Genomic DNA, 19381 nt, shown 5'->3' on the forward strand with positions numbered 1-19381 from the left:
ATCATGAAAAAATGCTCCACATTGGACCGATCGTTCAGTGACCTGTGAGAAGCGTCTTCTTCCCCTGATTTTCACCTCAGCAGCACTGAGTTAAACACCGAGTGAAATATTCAAAAGATTTTCCTCAAAAATAATGTCTTAAGCAAGTTTGACGTGATTCTGCTGTCGATCGTACGCGGAAAACGTGAAAAAATAGTGAGCGCGGAACGAATTAGTCAGCTAACGTACCAGCTGGTGAGAAAACAGCTTCAATCAAAGCACGACATCCATTGCATAGGCAAAGGTCTGTCCTCTACTTAAACATGGTCACAATGGATTGTGTCCTGTCGTCTGCATGATATGGAGTCAGTGCCCAAAAATAGCCTGACAGCTAATAGCTGTAGCATGCTGTGTTTGTGCTGCTGTTTATCTGGCTGTCTCATCAGGCCCCAGTCTCATTAACAGAGACCGGGGGGGTTTCCTAACAGCACTGCTGCTGCTGCTTCCCCCCCCCCCGAGGTTTATGACCAAAGATGAAGAAACATAAAAATAAATGTTTTTTAAAAAAATGGGGGCAGGGAAGGTGGTAAACGAGGAGGCACACAGACAGGAAGTGGGTGTAATTTCCTCAGGAAGCTATCAGAGCTCTTTCTTTTATGTCAAATTGAATGTGGAGGAAGGCAGAGAGACAGATGGAGAGATGGAGAGAAAGACAGCCGGAGTGAGAGAAGGTGGGGGAAAATTAAGATGGGCAGAACTGCGCCAGAGTAACCTGCTGTGATGGTGTGTTCCCAGTTCACACGGGAACCAGAACAGAAAGTTACGGTACAGCACGAAGGAAAACCAAGTGATGTCAGAATGAGGAACAGAAAGCCAAGTGAAGGGCGTGAATGGGAGGGTGTGGCCAAAGGTCGCTGGGTCTACGTGCATAGCATGCTAACATTAGCATATTAGAGATATTTTCCAGGCGGCATGAAGGCCCTGAGATCGATATACTGCAGCGAAAAGATATTACCGGTAAGTAAATAAGTACAAAAGGTGCGGGTCATAGTTGAATCTCAGTGGATAATCCAAATGTCTTTTTTAGCTCATGTTTCAAACCTAATTTAACCAATTTGCTACTTGTGCAGACGTCAAGGCCTGTTTGGTGCAATTTCACATGTAGGACTTACAAGGAGTGGCAAACATGACTGTGGCTGAAAACACTAGCCTATATGAACCCTATAGACTAAACAGAGGGGAGGGGGGGGGGGAGCAAGGGGCCTACTGAGGAGAAGAGAGAGAGAGCGAGCGAGCGAGTGAGCATGAAAAAAGTACCAGTGGAAAGGCATAAAAACAGGCTGTGGAAAATGAACTTTGAGAAACTCCAGAAAGTCCAACAAACATGAAAGCATCCAAAAAAACTCCGAGTAAAAACTACAACCTTGACAAAAGCTTCTGGCTGCAGCTGGAACAGTTAATCGCGAGTTAGTCGTGAAAACACGCTCCAGGCTCTGCAATCTGTCTGTCTATTAAACCGTGAAAAATACGTGAGACAATCTTAACGTGCATTTACGTACTTGAGTGCAAAAAAAAAATCCAAATATTGAAAACACCAAGTTAGCAAAAAAAGAAAAGAAAAAAGAACACACCGAGTCATCACTAAAGTTCAGTTTTCATCGTATTTATGGTCGGGAGATAAGACGTTAGCAGGAGTGAGCCTTTCAATCGTCCTGGAATGAGACATTTAGTTAGGTGGCATTCAAATATAATGTTGATGTTAGCATTAAATCTTATTTGATAACTAGAGGTATCCCAGAAATCTGGTGACCACATTGACTGTAAGCAAACAAAGGAGAAGAGGGTGTTTGTAGAAGAGGAGGAGGAGGAGGCTCCTCCACCGCGCTTTTCTCAAGCTTTTCTCCATCATTCCATCATCGGCTTCAGTACCCCATCCTTTCTTCTTCACCTCTCCAGGTCCTCCGTTTCATTTCCCTTTCTCCCCTCCCTCCTTCTCCTCCTCCACCTCCAGACTAAAATAAAACGGCTCCTTGTGCGGCTGCTCTGGGAGAGCCTGTGCATTCATGGCTGGCAGACAAGGGCCAATTATGTAATTTAACGACCATTACGTAGTGGCTAAAATAAGATTATGGCCAACAAGCCAGTGAAAAAAAACAGGCAGGTCTATTCGCTGCTTCACTGGACCCCCCCCCCCCCCCCCCGTGTACGCTGTTCAATGTTTTCATCTTTTAATCCAAAGCGATCCCTCTTGGTTGGTTGCCACCTTTTATAATGACTTTTTGCACCACTGGCACGTCTCCTCTCTTAACGTTTTTATCACTATGACCCGTTCTTCTTATTTAACTGCAAACCACCACGGAGAATTACTGACCTTCTCATTATATGATATCAGTTGAACAGATATTATTAAACAGAGGTTTATCATGCTGAACAATCCCCCCCCCCCCACCAACCTCAGCAGAGAGATTTGAGGACGGTGTCGAACACCCCCCCCACCAAGCTACTCCCTACCTCTCCACCCCCTCGCTCTCTCTCGTTCCCTGCCTCCATATAGAGGTCATTGGCTTCAGGGGAACATCTGACAGGCTGGAGCCGATCGACTGGCATGGATTCGCAGCTCACAGTGAACCCCAACTGTGTTCATTTGTGTGTGAGGATGAATTTGATTTATTTTGTGCCCCAGCTGTCATTAGGGTGTTGATTGTGACACGACACCAAACAACTGCAGTATTTCAGAGAGGAATTTCATTGGCCCAGTATCAAAGAGGCCAAAAATCTGGACTCACTTCTGAGGTCACCTTGTTTCCTGATTCTAATCTCGTGCCAACAGTGTGCAATCCAGATACGCAACATTCTTCTCTCTTTGCTCCCCTCCCCAGCCTATTAGCTCTCCCCCCAGACTATTAACATGGCATCAAGGAGTCATTCAATCTTTATCGTTGAGGTCATAAAAGATTATACAGGCAGAATATGAAAGTTTAGTGTTTTGCCAATTTACGACTACAGCATACATGCATGCAGACAAAGAAAAAAAACCCAGAAAAAGATCAACTGTCTTTTTATTCTATCATTTGTTTTTGTCAAAAAGGGCTGCCTACATTGCACAGCATGCAACTCGACTACCAACAGGATTAGGTGATTTTTAGGGCTGCAAATGAACCAGCAGGAGCTGCACCTACTCAAGACTATAGATATGACCGTGGAGTGTAGAACCCCCTGTGCACATGCACATGCACATGCACATGCACAAACACACACACACACACACACACACACACACACACCATGCTCCTCTAACATGCAGTGTCAGGAATCGGGCAGCACACATATCTGCAGACTTCACACATCGTGGTCACGATCTCTTCAAACTCCTCCCCTGTGGTCGGCATGACCGAACTCATTCCACTAACCCCCCCCCCCCCCGACTCAGGGACAGCTTCTTTCCTCGTCCTGAATTATCACGTACTGTAGCTTTAAAACTGTGCAATAACTCCAATGCATTTTTGCCCTTTTCTATTTATACTACCAGAACATTAACTACCTCATTACACTGCAGTTTTAATGCACTTGCTCTCTCTTGATCATTTTAGTTGTATTCAAAAAAACATTTTTTTTTACTTACAATTCCTAACATCTTGTTCTTTATGAGCCAAATCAGTGAAATTCCTTGTTTGTGTGTACAAACCCAGTAAATAAAGCCGGTTCTGGTTCTGGTGTATTCATCCAGGAAGAGGCTCCTTCCTTCATAGCTCTTTCTGGGATTTCCCCTTTCTCTCAAGGTTAATCATTATTTTTATTTTAATCGTAAGAGAAAACACCTCTTGGCATCATTCAGAATAACAAGAATGACTCATTGCATAATAAGAGACATTATCAATAGTGTCCATCCCAAGATTCCTTTAGTTTTCAAAAGGCCCTAGTGAGTCCGTACAGTCAGCACATTGTCTGCACACGCTCAGACAGACTGGAGGACCTTTCAGCCTGACAAGACCCCCCCCCCGCCAATCATTCACTCGTCAAGAGTAAACATCATCCACGGAGTCTACGCTCGCTTTTTCCACCCGAACCCTCAAATGAAAGAGCTCATTCTGTTCTGCCTCCCTTGCTTTCCAGCCGTTTCTCTGATTCACACAAGACGGATGTAATTCTTTCCATTTTCAACCTTCCATTTTTTTTTTCCAGAGGGTGAGGAACAAGTTGCTGCAGCCCCACTCACAAAGTCCCCCTTGTTATTTCACGCAAGGGCATGTACGTAAAGCTGCACGCACTGGTATCACGTCTCTCACAAGTGGCCGTGGATTCTACGGGCTGGGGGGGGGGGGGGTTGTTCAGCCCGACAGCAGAGACATGATGGCGACGGCCAGGTGAATACGCTGAGCTACGTCAGCCACAAATCAATGAGCTCAGCTGATAACATATGAGTCGCGAAAAGTGGCTTGACGAGTTTGATCAACGTTTTGTGTTTGTTAAATCCACCGTCAGCTCAAGCAAAGGGAAAGAACACGAGCATGATGATAGAACGTTACACCAACTGTGAAAATATAGGTCAGTCATAGAAAGAACAACGACCGACACTGTCAGGAACAATCTGAGCTTCATTTCCGCGATAAAAGGACGGATTCACGTCTGTCTGGTTCATCATAATCCTAAACTATAAGTCTAATTTGTTTAGTTGCACAAGTTAACAAAGAAGAGGAGACATTTATTCACATTTAGATTTAGACTCTGAAAGCGAATTGTCAGCAGCCCAAATTTGTCAGGCTATTCTCTAGATATTAAATTAAGGACCTATTTATTGATAATAATAAAAAAAACTTCCGGGGGACTGTTCCATCCGCGCGCGAGTCTACGTCTGAATGGATTGACGTACGGTGAAGCAATCCGCCAGACAGGGTTGCATCACCTCAACGGGCTGCAACCTTGCATTGCCGCCTCGGCCATCAGTTTGTGAACGCATGTCAGTGGGTGGGGATCAGGAATTTGCTGTTAAGCAAGTGATCCGTGCAAGACTTGTTAGAACTGCAGAAACACGGCGACACCTAGCAGTGCGTCAACGTTCTCAGAGTTGAGATTAGCTGTTGTTACAGGCGAAGAAACTTTGTGTAACTTCAACCCAACTCACCTGCTGGGCTCATTCAGGAGGAATCGCGGGGAGAAGAAGAGCCGGTCTGCTCTTTCTCTCATAACCTGTCAGTCTAACTACATCCAGAGAATAATACCTGGCGTTTCCTTTGAAGTCCAAGACAGACTACAGTAAATTATTAGCGTTCCCGCATCCCAGCTTCAGGCCCTCGGGACGCCTCCTGGCTGTTTCTCACTGTGGGTACCATCATCTGTCATTCCATTTGCTGAGCATCGCTAATATAAGCTAACGATAACTGTTGCGCCGCGCCGAAGCCCTTGTTTGACTTCATCTTCCTACCATCTGAGAGACATCGCACGTAAGGTGAGGCCTACGACAATGGAGAGCGAGAGATAGGAAAGGAAAGAGAGGCACAGCAACCCCAGATTATAGTCCAAATTCCTTTCAAGAGGAAGAGGAGGTAGCCTTTGGGCTCCAGGGCAAGCCCGCACTTGCAAAAACGCTAGACGGAGGGAGGGAGAGATGTCAAGTGCAGCGCTCCTCTAGTCAAGCAGAGTGCAACAGGAAGTGGCAGAGCCTGTTTCACATGGGGCCTCTGGGGTGCAAAGGGCGGCTGGGGAAAACGCTGCAGTTTCTGAAACTGCCGGCTGCACCTTCCTCGACACACACACACACACACACACACACACACACACACACACAGCAGCAGCACCACGTAATCAGCAAATGTAATTGTTATTATGATGTAGCGAAGCAATACCTTTACTTTGATGGAGCTCCTGCTTTCAAACTTAAAATATTAGAGGATTCAAGTCACACACAGGTGTGAATTAAAACTAAAATAGTATTTATTTTGGAGGGGGAATTAAAGACTTAATAAAAAAAATGAACAAAATACTGCCAACCAAAAATGAAGTGGCGTGTCATTTTTTAAGTTAAATGTTGGCGACCAGTTAGATCATGCTGCTACTGCAAACGTGCACCAATCGCAATTTCCTGTGAGTGCAAGAAACCCCACTCCAGTTCCGCACAGGCAATGTCCTCTGTTTCACCAGGCAAAAACATCATGGATAATCAATTATATGCAGACACTAATCAGTGGACACTGTCTGCACTGAACCCCCCCCCCCCCCCCCCATTCCATATGGGCTGATTGGATGGATGAATAGTATAGAGAGGAGAGGAGAGATGGGGGGGGGGATATGAATATGTTCATACTCCATAGCTGAAATAACCACACTAGTACTAGGACACATTTTCAGGATAGTCTTGCAAAGACGATCAGAAAGCATGAACATTTCACAAGGTCGCTCGCTATAAAACTACAAATGACACAGCATAACTCCCGGTGAGAATATTAAAGTGATTTGTACTTTGGGATCAGACCTAAAAAAAAAGAAAACGAATCCAATCGTAAAAAAATCATAGATGGGTTTTAGCAGAAAATACACACGGCCGAACTTTCCTAACTTCCCTGAAGTTGTTAAAACAGCAACACTTTCTGGTGCTGAAATGTTCTAACCAAACTCTTTAGGGGTTCCTAAAAAAATAGAACGTTTCAAGTGAAATTAACTATTTTTCCATTCAGATAAAACAAGGTTTGAGGAGCAATCAGAAGAGAAGAGTACAGGACTCCTGTACGTGGACCAGACCGACCGTCCGCAAGCTCGGGCTACCATTTCTATCGGTAAAATAAGTATCCGATTACAATCACCACACGCAGCCATCAAAACGCTCCTAATAATCTTCGCAAATCACCGGACATAGTGTGCAGATAAATTACTCACCCGTAAATACCGAGCGAACGACAGTCGACGCGTCCGAAATGTTTCCTGTTCGAAAGTTGTCCTGTGTCAGTAGGAAAAAAAACATTGTACGCGGAAGTACACAAAAAAAAAGACCGCACGGTCGATGAGATTAAAAAAATAAGATTTGACCTTAAGATTCGACCGAGCAAAGGTTGCCACATAAAACTTTAATGGCTGTTATGTAAATATTTACTTGTGTGTTTTTTACAGCTGACATTTTATAATGTAGTAGTTTAAACTGCTTGTTTCCGGACTGTGTTACACTTAAACCTGTCCCCTCGCGTTTACGGGTTTAGTTTGTTTGTCTCTAAAACGAGTCGTATTTACAATATTTTAGGTATTTACGTCAAAGTACCAAGTTCAGTTTAAAGTTTGTAACCTACAGAAAACTTGTGCTAGCGCTCCCAAAGTTTTATTAATTGATATATAGTATTGATATCTCATTTTAAACATTACTAATCTCTTATTGCATAGCACTTCCGCTTTTATCATCTGTATACATTTTTAGCCCTTTGGATTAAACGGGGTGGTTGTTTTCTTCTTTAATTAATTGGTCCTAAAAGAGCAATAATCTGTCTCATGTATAATATGTGGCCTATATCTACCCTGAATTAAATTATAAGAGCGCATGTGCAGTCAGAACAGATGGTACATATTTCAGGAAAATAAATGAAGTCTAATGAAAAATTAAGGAGCGTTTAAATCAAGGCCATGTCAAACTCTTTAAATTACTGTATAACTCCCTTGCGCCATCTTGTGGTATGACGCAGTCCCTTTCTTGTTTGCCGTGTGCCACTTGATCTACTGAAATCTGCAGTTAATTTCCAGCACTCTGCAATAACAGTAGTTCTAATTTATCATCGCTCACCATCACACAACTGACCCATTTAACAAATTCACAATGAACAACAGTTCACTATCCAGAATAATGTTTATTGCTTTTGAAGATATGAATCTTTTTTCTTCTTTTTTGCACTTTCCATTTTTCCTCTTTACGGGAAAAACAAAGAAAAATGTCAGGTAAAATCACTTCTTTGCCATTTTCGGATGTGCACGCACACACACACACACACACGCACACACGCAGACAAAGGAAACAGTATTTACAGCGTTCCTCTAGCAACTCCAAAAAAACACAACTTTACAATAGAGCTGTCACGATTAATCGTATACCTGTACCGCCACTGCTGACAAATCATGGGTTATAAAGGCTATGAAGCTGTACAATATGGTTCAGGTTTAAACACTCTGTGCAGAGAAACTGCTGAAATGTGCCATTAGATCTGGTAGAGCAGAGATAAACCAGGGATATAATATTTTTCTTCTCAATGTTAAATATGCTCAAGCAAATCCAATTGCCCTGCTGCTGGCATGGACTAAAAGTCCAAATTGTAAAAAATAATCAAAACAGCTTTTAGAGGCAGGATTTATGGAAGAAAATAAAAAAGACCAGTATTATTCACATTAGACTAATTACAGTACGGTTACATCGGGTGAATGCTAACTACAAAAATAAGTCTACCAGCATATATTTGAACCCAAAGGGTTTGTATATTTGGGCATCTGGCAAAAAAATGACCAAAGGGCACAATTAGACAGTCTGAGATAATTCCCAGTGTGAACTCTGTCCTCATCATAGAAAAACATCTTCAGAGTGCAGATCTTTTGCCATTAATAATTTAAACTTTTATACACCTAAGCTTATAATTTTTCCAACAGGTTTACATACTGAATTAAATCACCACAATACAGCTAAATCTTATCATAGTGAATAATAATTAAATGTACACCATAATAAAATATATACACAGAAATATTTCATACAAATTTCTAGATTGGTCCAGCTCCCTCCACTCTCTTTTTCTTTCCTTTTTGAAAATGTGCGGGGAAATACTTGAACCACAACACAAAATAAATACTCACACACTTACCACACTTAACACTATTAAAATGATGGATTTTAAGACATTTAAATTAACCCGCAAGAAACAATATTAAATATCAAAGTAATCAGAAACTGGAGGGGAAACAATTTTACACAAGATTACGAGAGGACGTGATTTCGTTGAAGAAGATGTTGAGGGAACAATCCACTAGGTAGCAGTATTTTACCATGCCTCAAAAGTCAGTGTGATAATTCATGGTCCAAACCTGACGAATAACAGGACAAATCTGTCAAATTAGATCGATCTGAACAATATTTGTTGTTCTGTTCTGTTAGTATCGACTGCTGGAAATACGTAAAACAAGTCTAGGAAGCATGGAGTAATTATTTGGTTTGAAAGATCAGAACTGACAGGATAAGACGGTGAAACAGCCGATACCCTAAAAAACTGTACGCCCCACACTCCACAGCAAACAGGGGAACAGTACTTTTAGGGTGTAAAGCACATAAGTGTCTTTCCTGGAAAAAGTGTTTATTGGGATTGATTGAGAAATTGATCGCTCAAAGCAAAAAAGTGTCTCAGAGAAAAGAAAGGAGAGAAAAAGAGAGAGAGAGAGAGAGTTCAGACTGGTAAGATGGTGGCTGCAGGAGACGATGTATTAGCTGTGAATCATTTTGAGAGTCTCTGTCTCCCTATGTCTTTCATGCAGCGCCACAGAGGGGGAAAGTGATGGAGCCATGGGTGGACACCTGGTGGGCAGCAGGCTCTTCAGTGGATGAGGAGAAGCTGGTGGGGGGAGAGAGGAGAGAGGTGGAAGCATGCTCCCCTTCTTTCCATCCATCACTAGTTGTGATCGGTTTGCCAAGCTGGATTCTTTCCTGATGCCAAATTCACGCTCATTTTCATTGTCCGAGCTGCAGTCACTCAGATCTGTGATCTCCAGGTCCGAGTCTGACTCCGGGTCCTGCTTGACCCCCCCTCTCCTCTCTGTGGGGCTCTTCTGACCTGTCCCAGTCCCACCTCCCAGGCCGACCACCCCCACCCCCAGCCCCAGACTCAGCCCAGTGGCTGAGGGATTGGTCTCCACCCTTTCCCCCAATGACACACCGATGTCCGTTCGACCCACTGAGAAAGTTCCGGGGTACGGCGGTAGGCAGAGCCTGACTGGCTGACCACTTGCGGTACCGTTTGCCCCACCGGTTTGCCCCACTGCTGCCCTGTCACCTGCACCTGTCTCCCCTGTGGGGAGCAGAGAGGAGAAGGGGTGAGGCAGCTGGGAGAGGCTGCTTTGCAAAGGGTTGGGGTAAAACTGGGAGGGATAGAGGGAGCCAGGGGGTAGTTTGGGGCAGTTATTGAGAGAGAAGGCCCCTGAGAGGTAGGGGTTGAAGCCCCAGGGGTAGTCAAAGGGTGGATTGCGCGGGTACGGGCCCAGCAGGGACGGGGGTTTGGAGTAGCACGGGGCACCTAGGATAGAAAAGAATCCAGGGATGATGGTTAACTCTCAGAAGGAACCAAAGGATTCTTGACATACAACATCCAAGAATGTTCACTAATTATTTTAGAGAATATTAGCAATTCTAATCCGGAGCCACAGGCGTTAATTCTGGTCCGGCTGCCTTAAACCGAAAAAAACAAATCTGATGGTTCATTTATGCATGCCAGTACTGTACAGTGCAACTATTTCACATGGAACACAAAGATTTTACATTGCAGGGAAATAAATAATGTAAAAATGCAACTGCTAATGAAAAAGGGATTATATCCTCCAGATGATTTATTATTCCTGCATGTCGAAAAGGAAATATTTGGAGACACGCTGCCTCTGGTTGAGATGCTCATCATCGAAGCGGTGACATTCCCCGAGTTGCACTGGGCTACTAAAGAATGCATCGGCACGCGAGCGTGTGCACATCCAGAGGTTAAGTGACTGACAGAGAGGCAACTTGCAACAACCTCTTGTTCCCGCCGTCGATGTTTTCACATGTCACAGCATCATTTTAGATTAAGCAAAAAAAAAAAAAACGTAAGATGTTGTAAATTCTATTTTGCACCGTATTTGAATTCGGTTCCTTTCAAGAATCACATGAGAGCAGAGGAAGGGGGGTAAATTTGAGGTGACGCTGGAATTCAATTTTAATGAACAAACAAAAGCATTGCCTCTCCACCTACTGCACTTCCTTCCAGCTGACAACCAACTCAAACATTCTCTCTCTGCCTCCTCTCCCAGTCTTCTTTCCTCTCGCTCGCCCTCTCTCTCTCTCGTTCACTCTGTTATTTACTATGCAGGGCTAATTTGACAGTGGTGAAGTCTCTGCGTGCTGGGCCAGGAGTAGCTGGCAGACACATGAATATTGAATCAGTCAGGCAGGCCTCACTTGCTTATGAAAACACAGTAATGGGCGCCCACAGGCCACAAACTGAAGCCTGCACCCTCAATTAGGGCCTTCCTGCCTGGGAAGGGATTAGGACAGTGGGGACACATGGGAGAGAAAGGGGGGGGGGGGGGTAGGACCTGAGGACAAACAGCGTGGGGAGGGTGGAAGGGTGGGGGTCGATGTACTTACACACTACCTCTCCAGCTCTTCCCATTTGTACACATTCTCATGCATGTATAGATTGCGCAAACAAAGACAGGTGCCTGTTTATCGTCAAGCAAACCGGCAAAAGTCTAATATATAATTAAAATATCAAATCAAAGAAGTCAGAATGAAAAGCTGGAGGATTTGTCCAACCTTCGTCTTGTTTCTCACTACAGCTGATATGCATAATTTAGCAGCTAACCTGGCCTCTCACCTGAAGCACAGCCGCACTGCAGGCTGCGATGGGACAACCATCTCTCTTATTTCCTTTAACAATAAATGTTCGTGCCTCCCCATATCCTCATTCCTCTCGCAGCTTTTCCTTCCACCTTCTTTAGCTTTGTCTTCTGTGTATTCGCCGCCCATGCACCTCACACGCCGTCTATATAAGTAGTTTTTACTCATGGCGAACACTTTGTCTCTGGGATACAGGAAGATTCCTATCTTTCTCCCCGGTGTTTGCTCACCTGAACTGAGGAAGGGGAATGTGTCCAGCCTCAGCTTGTCTCCTTCAGGCCCTGGTGCCGTAGCCCCTCGATCAAACAGGGACGCTCCCCTGCCGGAGTCTGGCAAACGAGGAAACAGGGACTGTATGGCCTGAGTGACAAAGACAGGGAAAGCAAAATTAGCTTTTGTACTTCTGAAACTGAACACACATGCATGGCTACAAATCTGTTGCGGGGTAAATTTATATGTTGACGGAAGCAACCCGAGGAGTATGATGCAAAAAGTGACAGAGTCGTAGCAAGGTCAGGATAAAAAAAAAAGGTGTCAAGGGACTCAGGGTAGAAAGGGAAGCAGAAGGACGTAGACACTCAGAGACTCAAAGGGAGGAAGAGCACAGAGTCCACTGGAGAACAACAATTAGGACTGTGGGCACAAAGGATAAATGAGGAGGGAGAGAGGGATCGTGGGCCAGTTGTTTCTACGGGGTGGCACAGGACGAACAGGGCCGAGATCTGAGAGTATGACATCCATTCAGGATGCAGGGTAACCGGGTGTGTGTTTCTGTATGCATTTTTTCCTGTGTTAAGCACATGGAGGAGGAGGAGGAGAAGGAGAAGGCGAGGCAAACAGTCGAATCTCAGGAATGAAGGGGACAAAGGGGGGATTTCTGTTCGCCTACAGGACTTTGGATCAATAGTATCTGTCACAACGCAGCCCCAACTTTGAAAGGCGAGACTGTACTCCCAAGCTGCGAGATCTGCGTTGCTTAACAAACCGCATTAATGACCCGCCATTGATCTGATCTGACGCGACCCCTTTGCTTTCTATTTCTTTCATTTTCAATCGATGACAGATGGATACGCCATAGGAGACGGGGATGAGAGACAGCGGGGATAACGTCTCCTTTTGTTTTAAGGACAAGTTAAGACCGTGCCCCTCCGCCTTCTCCTTCAGAGTGTTCGTCTGCTTATCCCAGCTTAGTGATGGCACCGACAAATGATGGATGATTCTTTGCTACTGTACTTTCAAGTTAGTCACACTTTCTAGGACGTCCTCGGAACATTCCTGACATTAACGGCACACAGGCACGTGTCCAACTTATAAAATAGATGTTATCCATATCGAGGGAACTAAAATATTTAAATATATACTAAAATATTTTTTTGTTTAGTAAACTAAGGGCATTATTTCAGCTCTACATTCTGACTCTTTTTGCTCATTGCTTCCCTCTTGCTCGGTGCGTGCAAATCATCTTTGAAATGTTTATACTATCTCAGGGAAAATAAGTATTTAGTTAGTAAAAAGCAAATAAAAGATACACACAATGAATACCACCCCTTCTCTTGTAAAAATAAAAAAAATAAAAAAGCGAATGCACAGCAGGGGCAACAGCAAATTCACGAGAGTGGAATGGATTTCAGTTGCCTGAATTAAATCACTATTAATTAAAGATTAAGGAGCGGGAGCACCGTGTCCTGCTGTTCCTCATTCGTCTGTCTGGTTTTCTCTGTTTTATAATCGATGAATATTATGGCTTCATAGACCGTTGAATCAAGGGGTTAAATTGAATATGGTTCTAATTGAAATTAAAATGTTATCAGATTGAGACTTTTTGTTGACATATATTTGACACTTTAACACTTTCATCTCATAATATCTATCCTGTCCGTCCCACTCTTCCTTTCGTACCTCTGGGCTGCAGTCGGGTGCCGTGGAGCCCCCGTTGAAGTGGTTTTGTGCCAAGAAGAAGGGGGAGTTGGCCATGTCTAGGATGGGGTAGTTAACCAGCACGACCTTACTGAAGTTGAACTTGTAGGTGAAACGCTTCCCTTTGGTTTTGTGCAAAATGCGTTTGTTGTAGTAATACCTGCAGAGGAGGATGCGAGGATATTGAAAGAGGGATGGGGCGGGAGGATAAAAGATGAAGAAAAAAGGAACAGGAAGAGCAGAGGGAAGGATTAATACAACGCTTGCATCTAGGATTTGTGTTTCACTCCAAGCAGAAAAGAATAGGTAAACAGCTTGAGCGCTGCAGGCGGAGAGCTATGCTGATTTCCCATTGTTTTTATTTATCTCCTCCTTCCTCAAATCAATTCATGTCTGACTGCTTTGATTCAATGCAATGTGGGTCTTTAAAGGGAAATTTTATTCAGCTGTGATCAGACAAAAAGTCGAATGCCTCTGAGGCTCAGAGGCCCGGAACATGCAGGTAACTAAAATTAATTATCATTAAAAGAAAGGAAAAAAGGTATTAGGTTATGTAAAGATAGCATCTGAAAATGACACATTTCTACTACAGTATGTCTGATTTTGAAGAACCATAAATATAGGATGGATATATAATTTGAATCATCACAAACACTTTGCACATTGGAACCTGGCGTTCAGCCCGGGTGATGAACAAATGCAAATGAAATCAAGAGGCTGCATGCGTCCCACGGCGAAGCACATTTACAAAGAGTTGGGACGAGAGTCGTCTCCATGGTAACGACCTCAGTTGTTTCTCCACCGGGCATGTAGAGCCGCTGTCATGCCAGTTTCCTGTGCCACCCACAGAGGTGTCACAATGTACAGCCTGCCAGGATGCCAGGTTGATCAGCAGTAAAGGAATAACAAGGAGCCATCTGGCTAAGGTGAAGGAGCTGCGCTCAAGTGTGTGTGTGTGTGTGTGGGGGGGGGGGGTATGAACGTGAGAAAAAAACCTGCGGGTGCATCATCACGACATTAAAATCTTAGAGTCTCTGGGATTTCTTTGTTTTAAACTGATCGCACTGGATGCAGAATGCATTGCACGAGCTCAGCATTTCATTCTGGGGAGAAACGCCTCATTATGCAGACGCACTATATCCACTAACACAGCGACCATGTACGTATCAGCGTGTATGCACAGTGGCTGCGCCCGGTGCAATGATGTGCAGGCTCTTTTTGCTTTGCATGGCAATTGTGTGCCGTGGCCCTTAATTGAGCAATTAAGTGAGGCTAATTAAGAAGGCTAATTGTGGCCCCAGCCAATTCATAACAATTAGACTCTGACGACAGCCCGCATTAACAAGAGGCCAAAGGAGAGCAGTGTGGGGGTGGGAGGGGGTTGAACAAGACAGGGTAGTGTGTATTTGCATAAGAAAATTGTGTGCATTTTTTGGGGGGGGGTTGTAAACTACTGAAGGTATGGAGTATTGCTTTTAATCACCTCCAGTGAGTTTGGCTCCAACTACTCTCGCTGTCCTCCACTCTAAAAAAGAAATTTCACACTCGGGCTTAATTTTGAAATCCCCTTTGAATTTCTTTATTCGGCAGCTCAATGGTGAACTTTCCATTTGCTTGTCCACAGATAAGGAGAAATTGAGGGTATTGACGTTCCACAGGAAAAGCCTCATCGTTATCTTTCCATTAAACCAACATGAAAAAGAGAGACAGTCAAACAGGGATAAACCATTTACGTAAACCTCAGCGCAATAAACGTCTTGATTTACCCAATATCACCAGCGCTTGACATTCAGCACATCATGTGCAAACACGCACCTCAGCGCCCGGCTCAGCTTGTCATAGTTCATGTGAGGCTTGCATTTCCTGGCCCCCCACAGCCGAGCCACCTCATCTGGATCCTTGATGACAAACTCTCCGTAGTCCCCCTGCCAGGCGATCACCCCCTGATACTCCTCCTTTTGCAACAACTCCAGGATGAAGTGCCACAGCTGGATCTGTCTGGACCCGGGGCTCGACTCCGGCTTGTAGGCCCAGTCCGGGAAGGCAAACCCTGGGTGGGAAAGACAGGAGGATGAAGGTTAGGCCTTTTCATTTGTCCCGCTATACTTGCCAAGAGGGATCGCTGTCGAAAATGACTGATGAGTAATGGAGGTGAGGGATGATGTGTTTAATATCACAGCATGTGCCTTGAGCAATGTTAGTCTGTGCTAATGCCCTGTGGCCTCAACAGATTGGTCAGTGGGATGATGAGAGCTCACTGGGAGAGGTCTGATTGATGCTGCTCGGGCATGAATTCTAAAGCCGACTGTATGCACATCAGAGGTAAAGTTAAGCTTTGACTCATCCTGAAATGAGTCCAGCACGACCTGATCTCATAAAAGCAGCATGCAACCTATTACTACCACAGACTGTATTTGTTTCCCAGTGTGTGTGTGTGTGCATACGTTTAATTTTAGATACTTTTTAACACAAATCACTGATTTTCATAATGATGGTTCTGTTTTATTATAACTACACTGGATCATTTTTGGCTGAAGTCAATTTTAAATTTAAAGATGCATTTGGTTCTGGAGATTTTTACAATATTCATTAGTTTAGGGCAAAGCCAATGCAACAAAGAAACTATAATGTCCCACACACAAGCATGGCGGAGGGACTGACCTGGCGTCCAGAGAGCGGGCACCGGGGGGAGCAGCAGATCACCGACGCAGTTACAGTCCATGCCTCCGCAACACCTGAAACAAAACGGAGAAATGGAGCAGAAGGAAAAGATTCAGTCACTTGACTTCTGCCCATAAACCGGAACCAGAAGACATTTCATATCGAATAAAGCCCGAGTTCGTTCAGGGAGTTAGGGTTGTAAACTTTGTTGAAATTGGAGGTATTGCATAAGGGTACAACATTAGTCCAAAAAAACACACCATAAGTCGATGTGAAATATGGCAAGGTTGTGTTTCATATATCTTCGGAGGAGATCAGGTGTTTGATGGATGCTGCCTTTTGTGGTCACCTGAGGCGGCGTCTGATGCAACATGGTGGACATCCCCATAGTGCATTTATGAACTGGAGGAATTAAATAGACTTTTGAAAACTTGGTCAATGTTGAACCCTCTCCGGACTTTTAATCTGTAATGTGTAGATGACGGTAAAACACTTGAAACTAGACAAAGTTTTTGGTTCGCCAACATAAGAAGTTGTATTTTCTTTATTAATCCCAAAGTCAGAATACTTGATTTTATTAATCCCAAAATCAGAATACTTGACTTTATTAATCCCAAAATCAGAATACTTGATTTTATTAATCCCAAAGTCAGAATACTTGACTTTATTAATCCCAAAGTCAGAATACTTGATTTTATTAATCCCAAAATCAGAATACTTGACTTTATTAATCCCAAAGTCAGAATACTTGATTTTATTAATCCCAAAATCAGAATACTTGACTTTATTAATCCCAAAATCAGAATACTTGATTTTATTAATCCCAAAGTCAGAATACTTGACTTTATTAATCCCAAAGGGAAGTTTCGTGTGTTTGCTGAAGTTATGACATGAATAAATAGCACCTACTCCACTGATATGAAGTGGAGTATACTATTATCAGCAGTGGATAAAGAAATCGAACTTGCGCATGTTTGGCATCAAAAACACCGCTCAAAATATGCAGCTGCATTAAACATAACATTGATGAGTATTTTTCTCTAAAACATTTTTTGACTCAAATATGAGATATTTTAAATTCCTTTTTTTTTTTTTTTAACAACTCAACTTTTGCACTTCAAAACCACCTGATCAACCCGAGTGAAAGAACCACAGGCATGCATGGACAGATTGTTGATATCGGAGTCCACCGTATTGCACCATGCTCCTTTTTTTTTTACATCTCAGTGGGTGACCTGAAGGCCTCACAAACAATAATATGTGTGTCTGTGCTAAGGTTGCTCACACACACACAGACACATGTATGACAGTTAATGAAGTTTGCTAATTAAATGCAATGGAGACATTTGCTGACAAGGGATGCTTAGAGAGTTCAGTATTTCTACAGCCAGGGAAGGGGACGTGATCCAGTTTGAGCAGGACGGTTTGACCAGGGTTGTTTTACAACGCTCAGATGGAAGAGATGCCCTGCCGCTAACGCTGGTATCTTTAACGCGGGTCTCTATCTCTCCCTTCTCTCTCTGCCTCTATTTAATTATGCTCTGTGAATTTTGGATTTTCCCTCCAGCATTGAAATGGAACGTGAATTATTAAGGTGTGTTTGTATAAATTATTATTGCTAACTCCAGGCACTTCTCTCTCTCTCTCTCCCTCACTCTCTGACCGACTTCAGCTCTCCACCCCTTGCTCGCTCTCACCCTGCTTCTAGCCTTTGGATTGTGGCCCCTCTCACTCTCTCTCCTCTCTCTCTCTTTCTCTTCATCTTTCTTGTTTGCAAGCCGCTCCTTCTTTCTTCAAATACAGAGTTGGCAGTCATCCTATCTCAGTCACAATCTTTTTTTCCTCCTCATCATTCATGTTATTATTTTCTATTATTTTTCTCTCTGCCTACACTGTCTTTCTCATAATGAGTGAACGTTATCACAAGGGTTCAAATAACAGGTTATATCTTCATAGAAAGCTCCTTATTTTCACATGGGATATTTTTTCTCTCTCCCACAAAGCTATTCTACATGTCGTTCGGTCCAGCATGGATATCAAAACAGACATTGGCCTTCGCATGATTAAACATGGCTCCCTTTCTCGATGCATGTCCCCTGTTAAAGTACGAATGCCTATACTGTACATCTGAATGAAAGCCTCGGCAGAGATTGGTGGGAGTCTCTAGAACATGGGATAGCTTTGTGTTTGTGGTAGTAATCTATAAGTTGTGCTTTTCCCTATGGCCTACGGGTCATCAATACTGCACGCATAAACTGGTCTCCTCTGAGGATCGCTCCAGCCACCTCTCGCACTACCTACGCTCTGCCTATGTATATCTATATATATCCATCCTCCCTCTCACTATCCAACAGTCTATACAGGTGAATCCTTCCTTCCTCTTTCCCACCTCCATTCTATTCACACACACCTATTCACTGTCTCCCCCCCTCCCTCCCTCCCTCCTGCCCCACCCATCTCCTTTTCTCCCCCTCTCCCCCGGTCTGTGTGTTTTTGCTACGCCGCAGTAATTTTCCGTTTGATTTCGGAGGTAATGCATTTTTTACAAATCAAAGAGGAAGCCAGGCTGCCCCCCCTCCCTCCCCCCCTCCTCCTCCTCTTCCTCCACCCCATCTTCCTACCTCCTCTTTCCCTCTCTCCCCAGTCCCCCCCCCCCCCCCCCCCTCAGCCCTCCAGGCCAGAGAGGAGATAAAGGAGCCCCCATCATTTCCTTGTTAGTTTTGATTTGGGCAGCACAGGGCTTTCAAGTTCCCCCCATCACCCCCAGAAACATTATAACTAGCAGCCCAGGGAATACTGTTCCTTGTACGCACACACTCTTACACACATGCGTGCACTGACTGTCAGATGCAGACTTTCACAGCTTCTAATGGATTGTACATGCACAGAAAGCACAGTCTCAAGTAGATGTGCCACAAATACACAGGTATTCAGGTAGCGGGCAGACACACAGTGAGAAGCTGCACAAAATATAAGACATGGGGCCCATAGATATTTACTGAATCAATACAGACACACTAACACACATCTCAGTGAGCTGAAAGACAGAGTGTACTTTGTCTGCTAAAGATGCCGTGGTACTTATGGAGCACAGAGATACGCGCAGATACGAACACGAATGGAGGCTATTTTGCACAGAGCAAACTGTAGAGCAGACAAAAGACCAGGAAAGGCCACCTATAGAACTCAGCGCGGCTGATGGATCGTACATCCAGCAGTCACAGCGGTAAA

The 19381-nt window shown here is 44.0% G+C and overlaps 1 protein-coding gene across 1 annotated transcript; it reads right to left on the reverse strand.

Annotated features, from left to right (window-relative positions):
- Positions 1-9414: 9414 nt before the first annotated feature.
- Positions 9415-16211, reverse strand: erfl1 (Ets2 repressor factor like 1). Its single transcript, XM_068760540.1, has 5 exons — positions 16151-16211; positions 15305-15539; positions 13472-13649; positions 11803-11932; positions 9415-10220 (listed from the first exon to the last, which is right to left on the reverse strand). The coding sequence occupies exons 1-5, from the start codon at positions 16209-16211 to the stop codon at positions 9415-9417; spliced, it is 1410 nt and encodes a 469-aa protein (XP_068616641.1).
- Positions 16212-19381: the final 3170 nt, after the last annotated feature.

The sequence above is a fragment of the Brachionichthys hirsutus genome, chromosome 3, assembly GCF_040956055.1.
Source record: "Brachionichthys hirsutus isolate HB-005 chromosome 3, CSIRO-AGI_Bhir_v1, whole genome shotgun sequence".
Classification (NCBI taxonomy): Eukaryota; Metazoa; Chordata; class Actinopteri; order Lophiiformes; family Brachionichthyidae; genus Brachionichthys; species Brachionichthys hirsutus.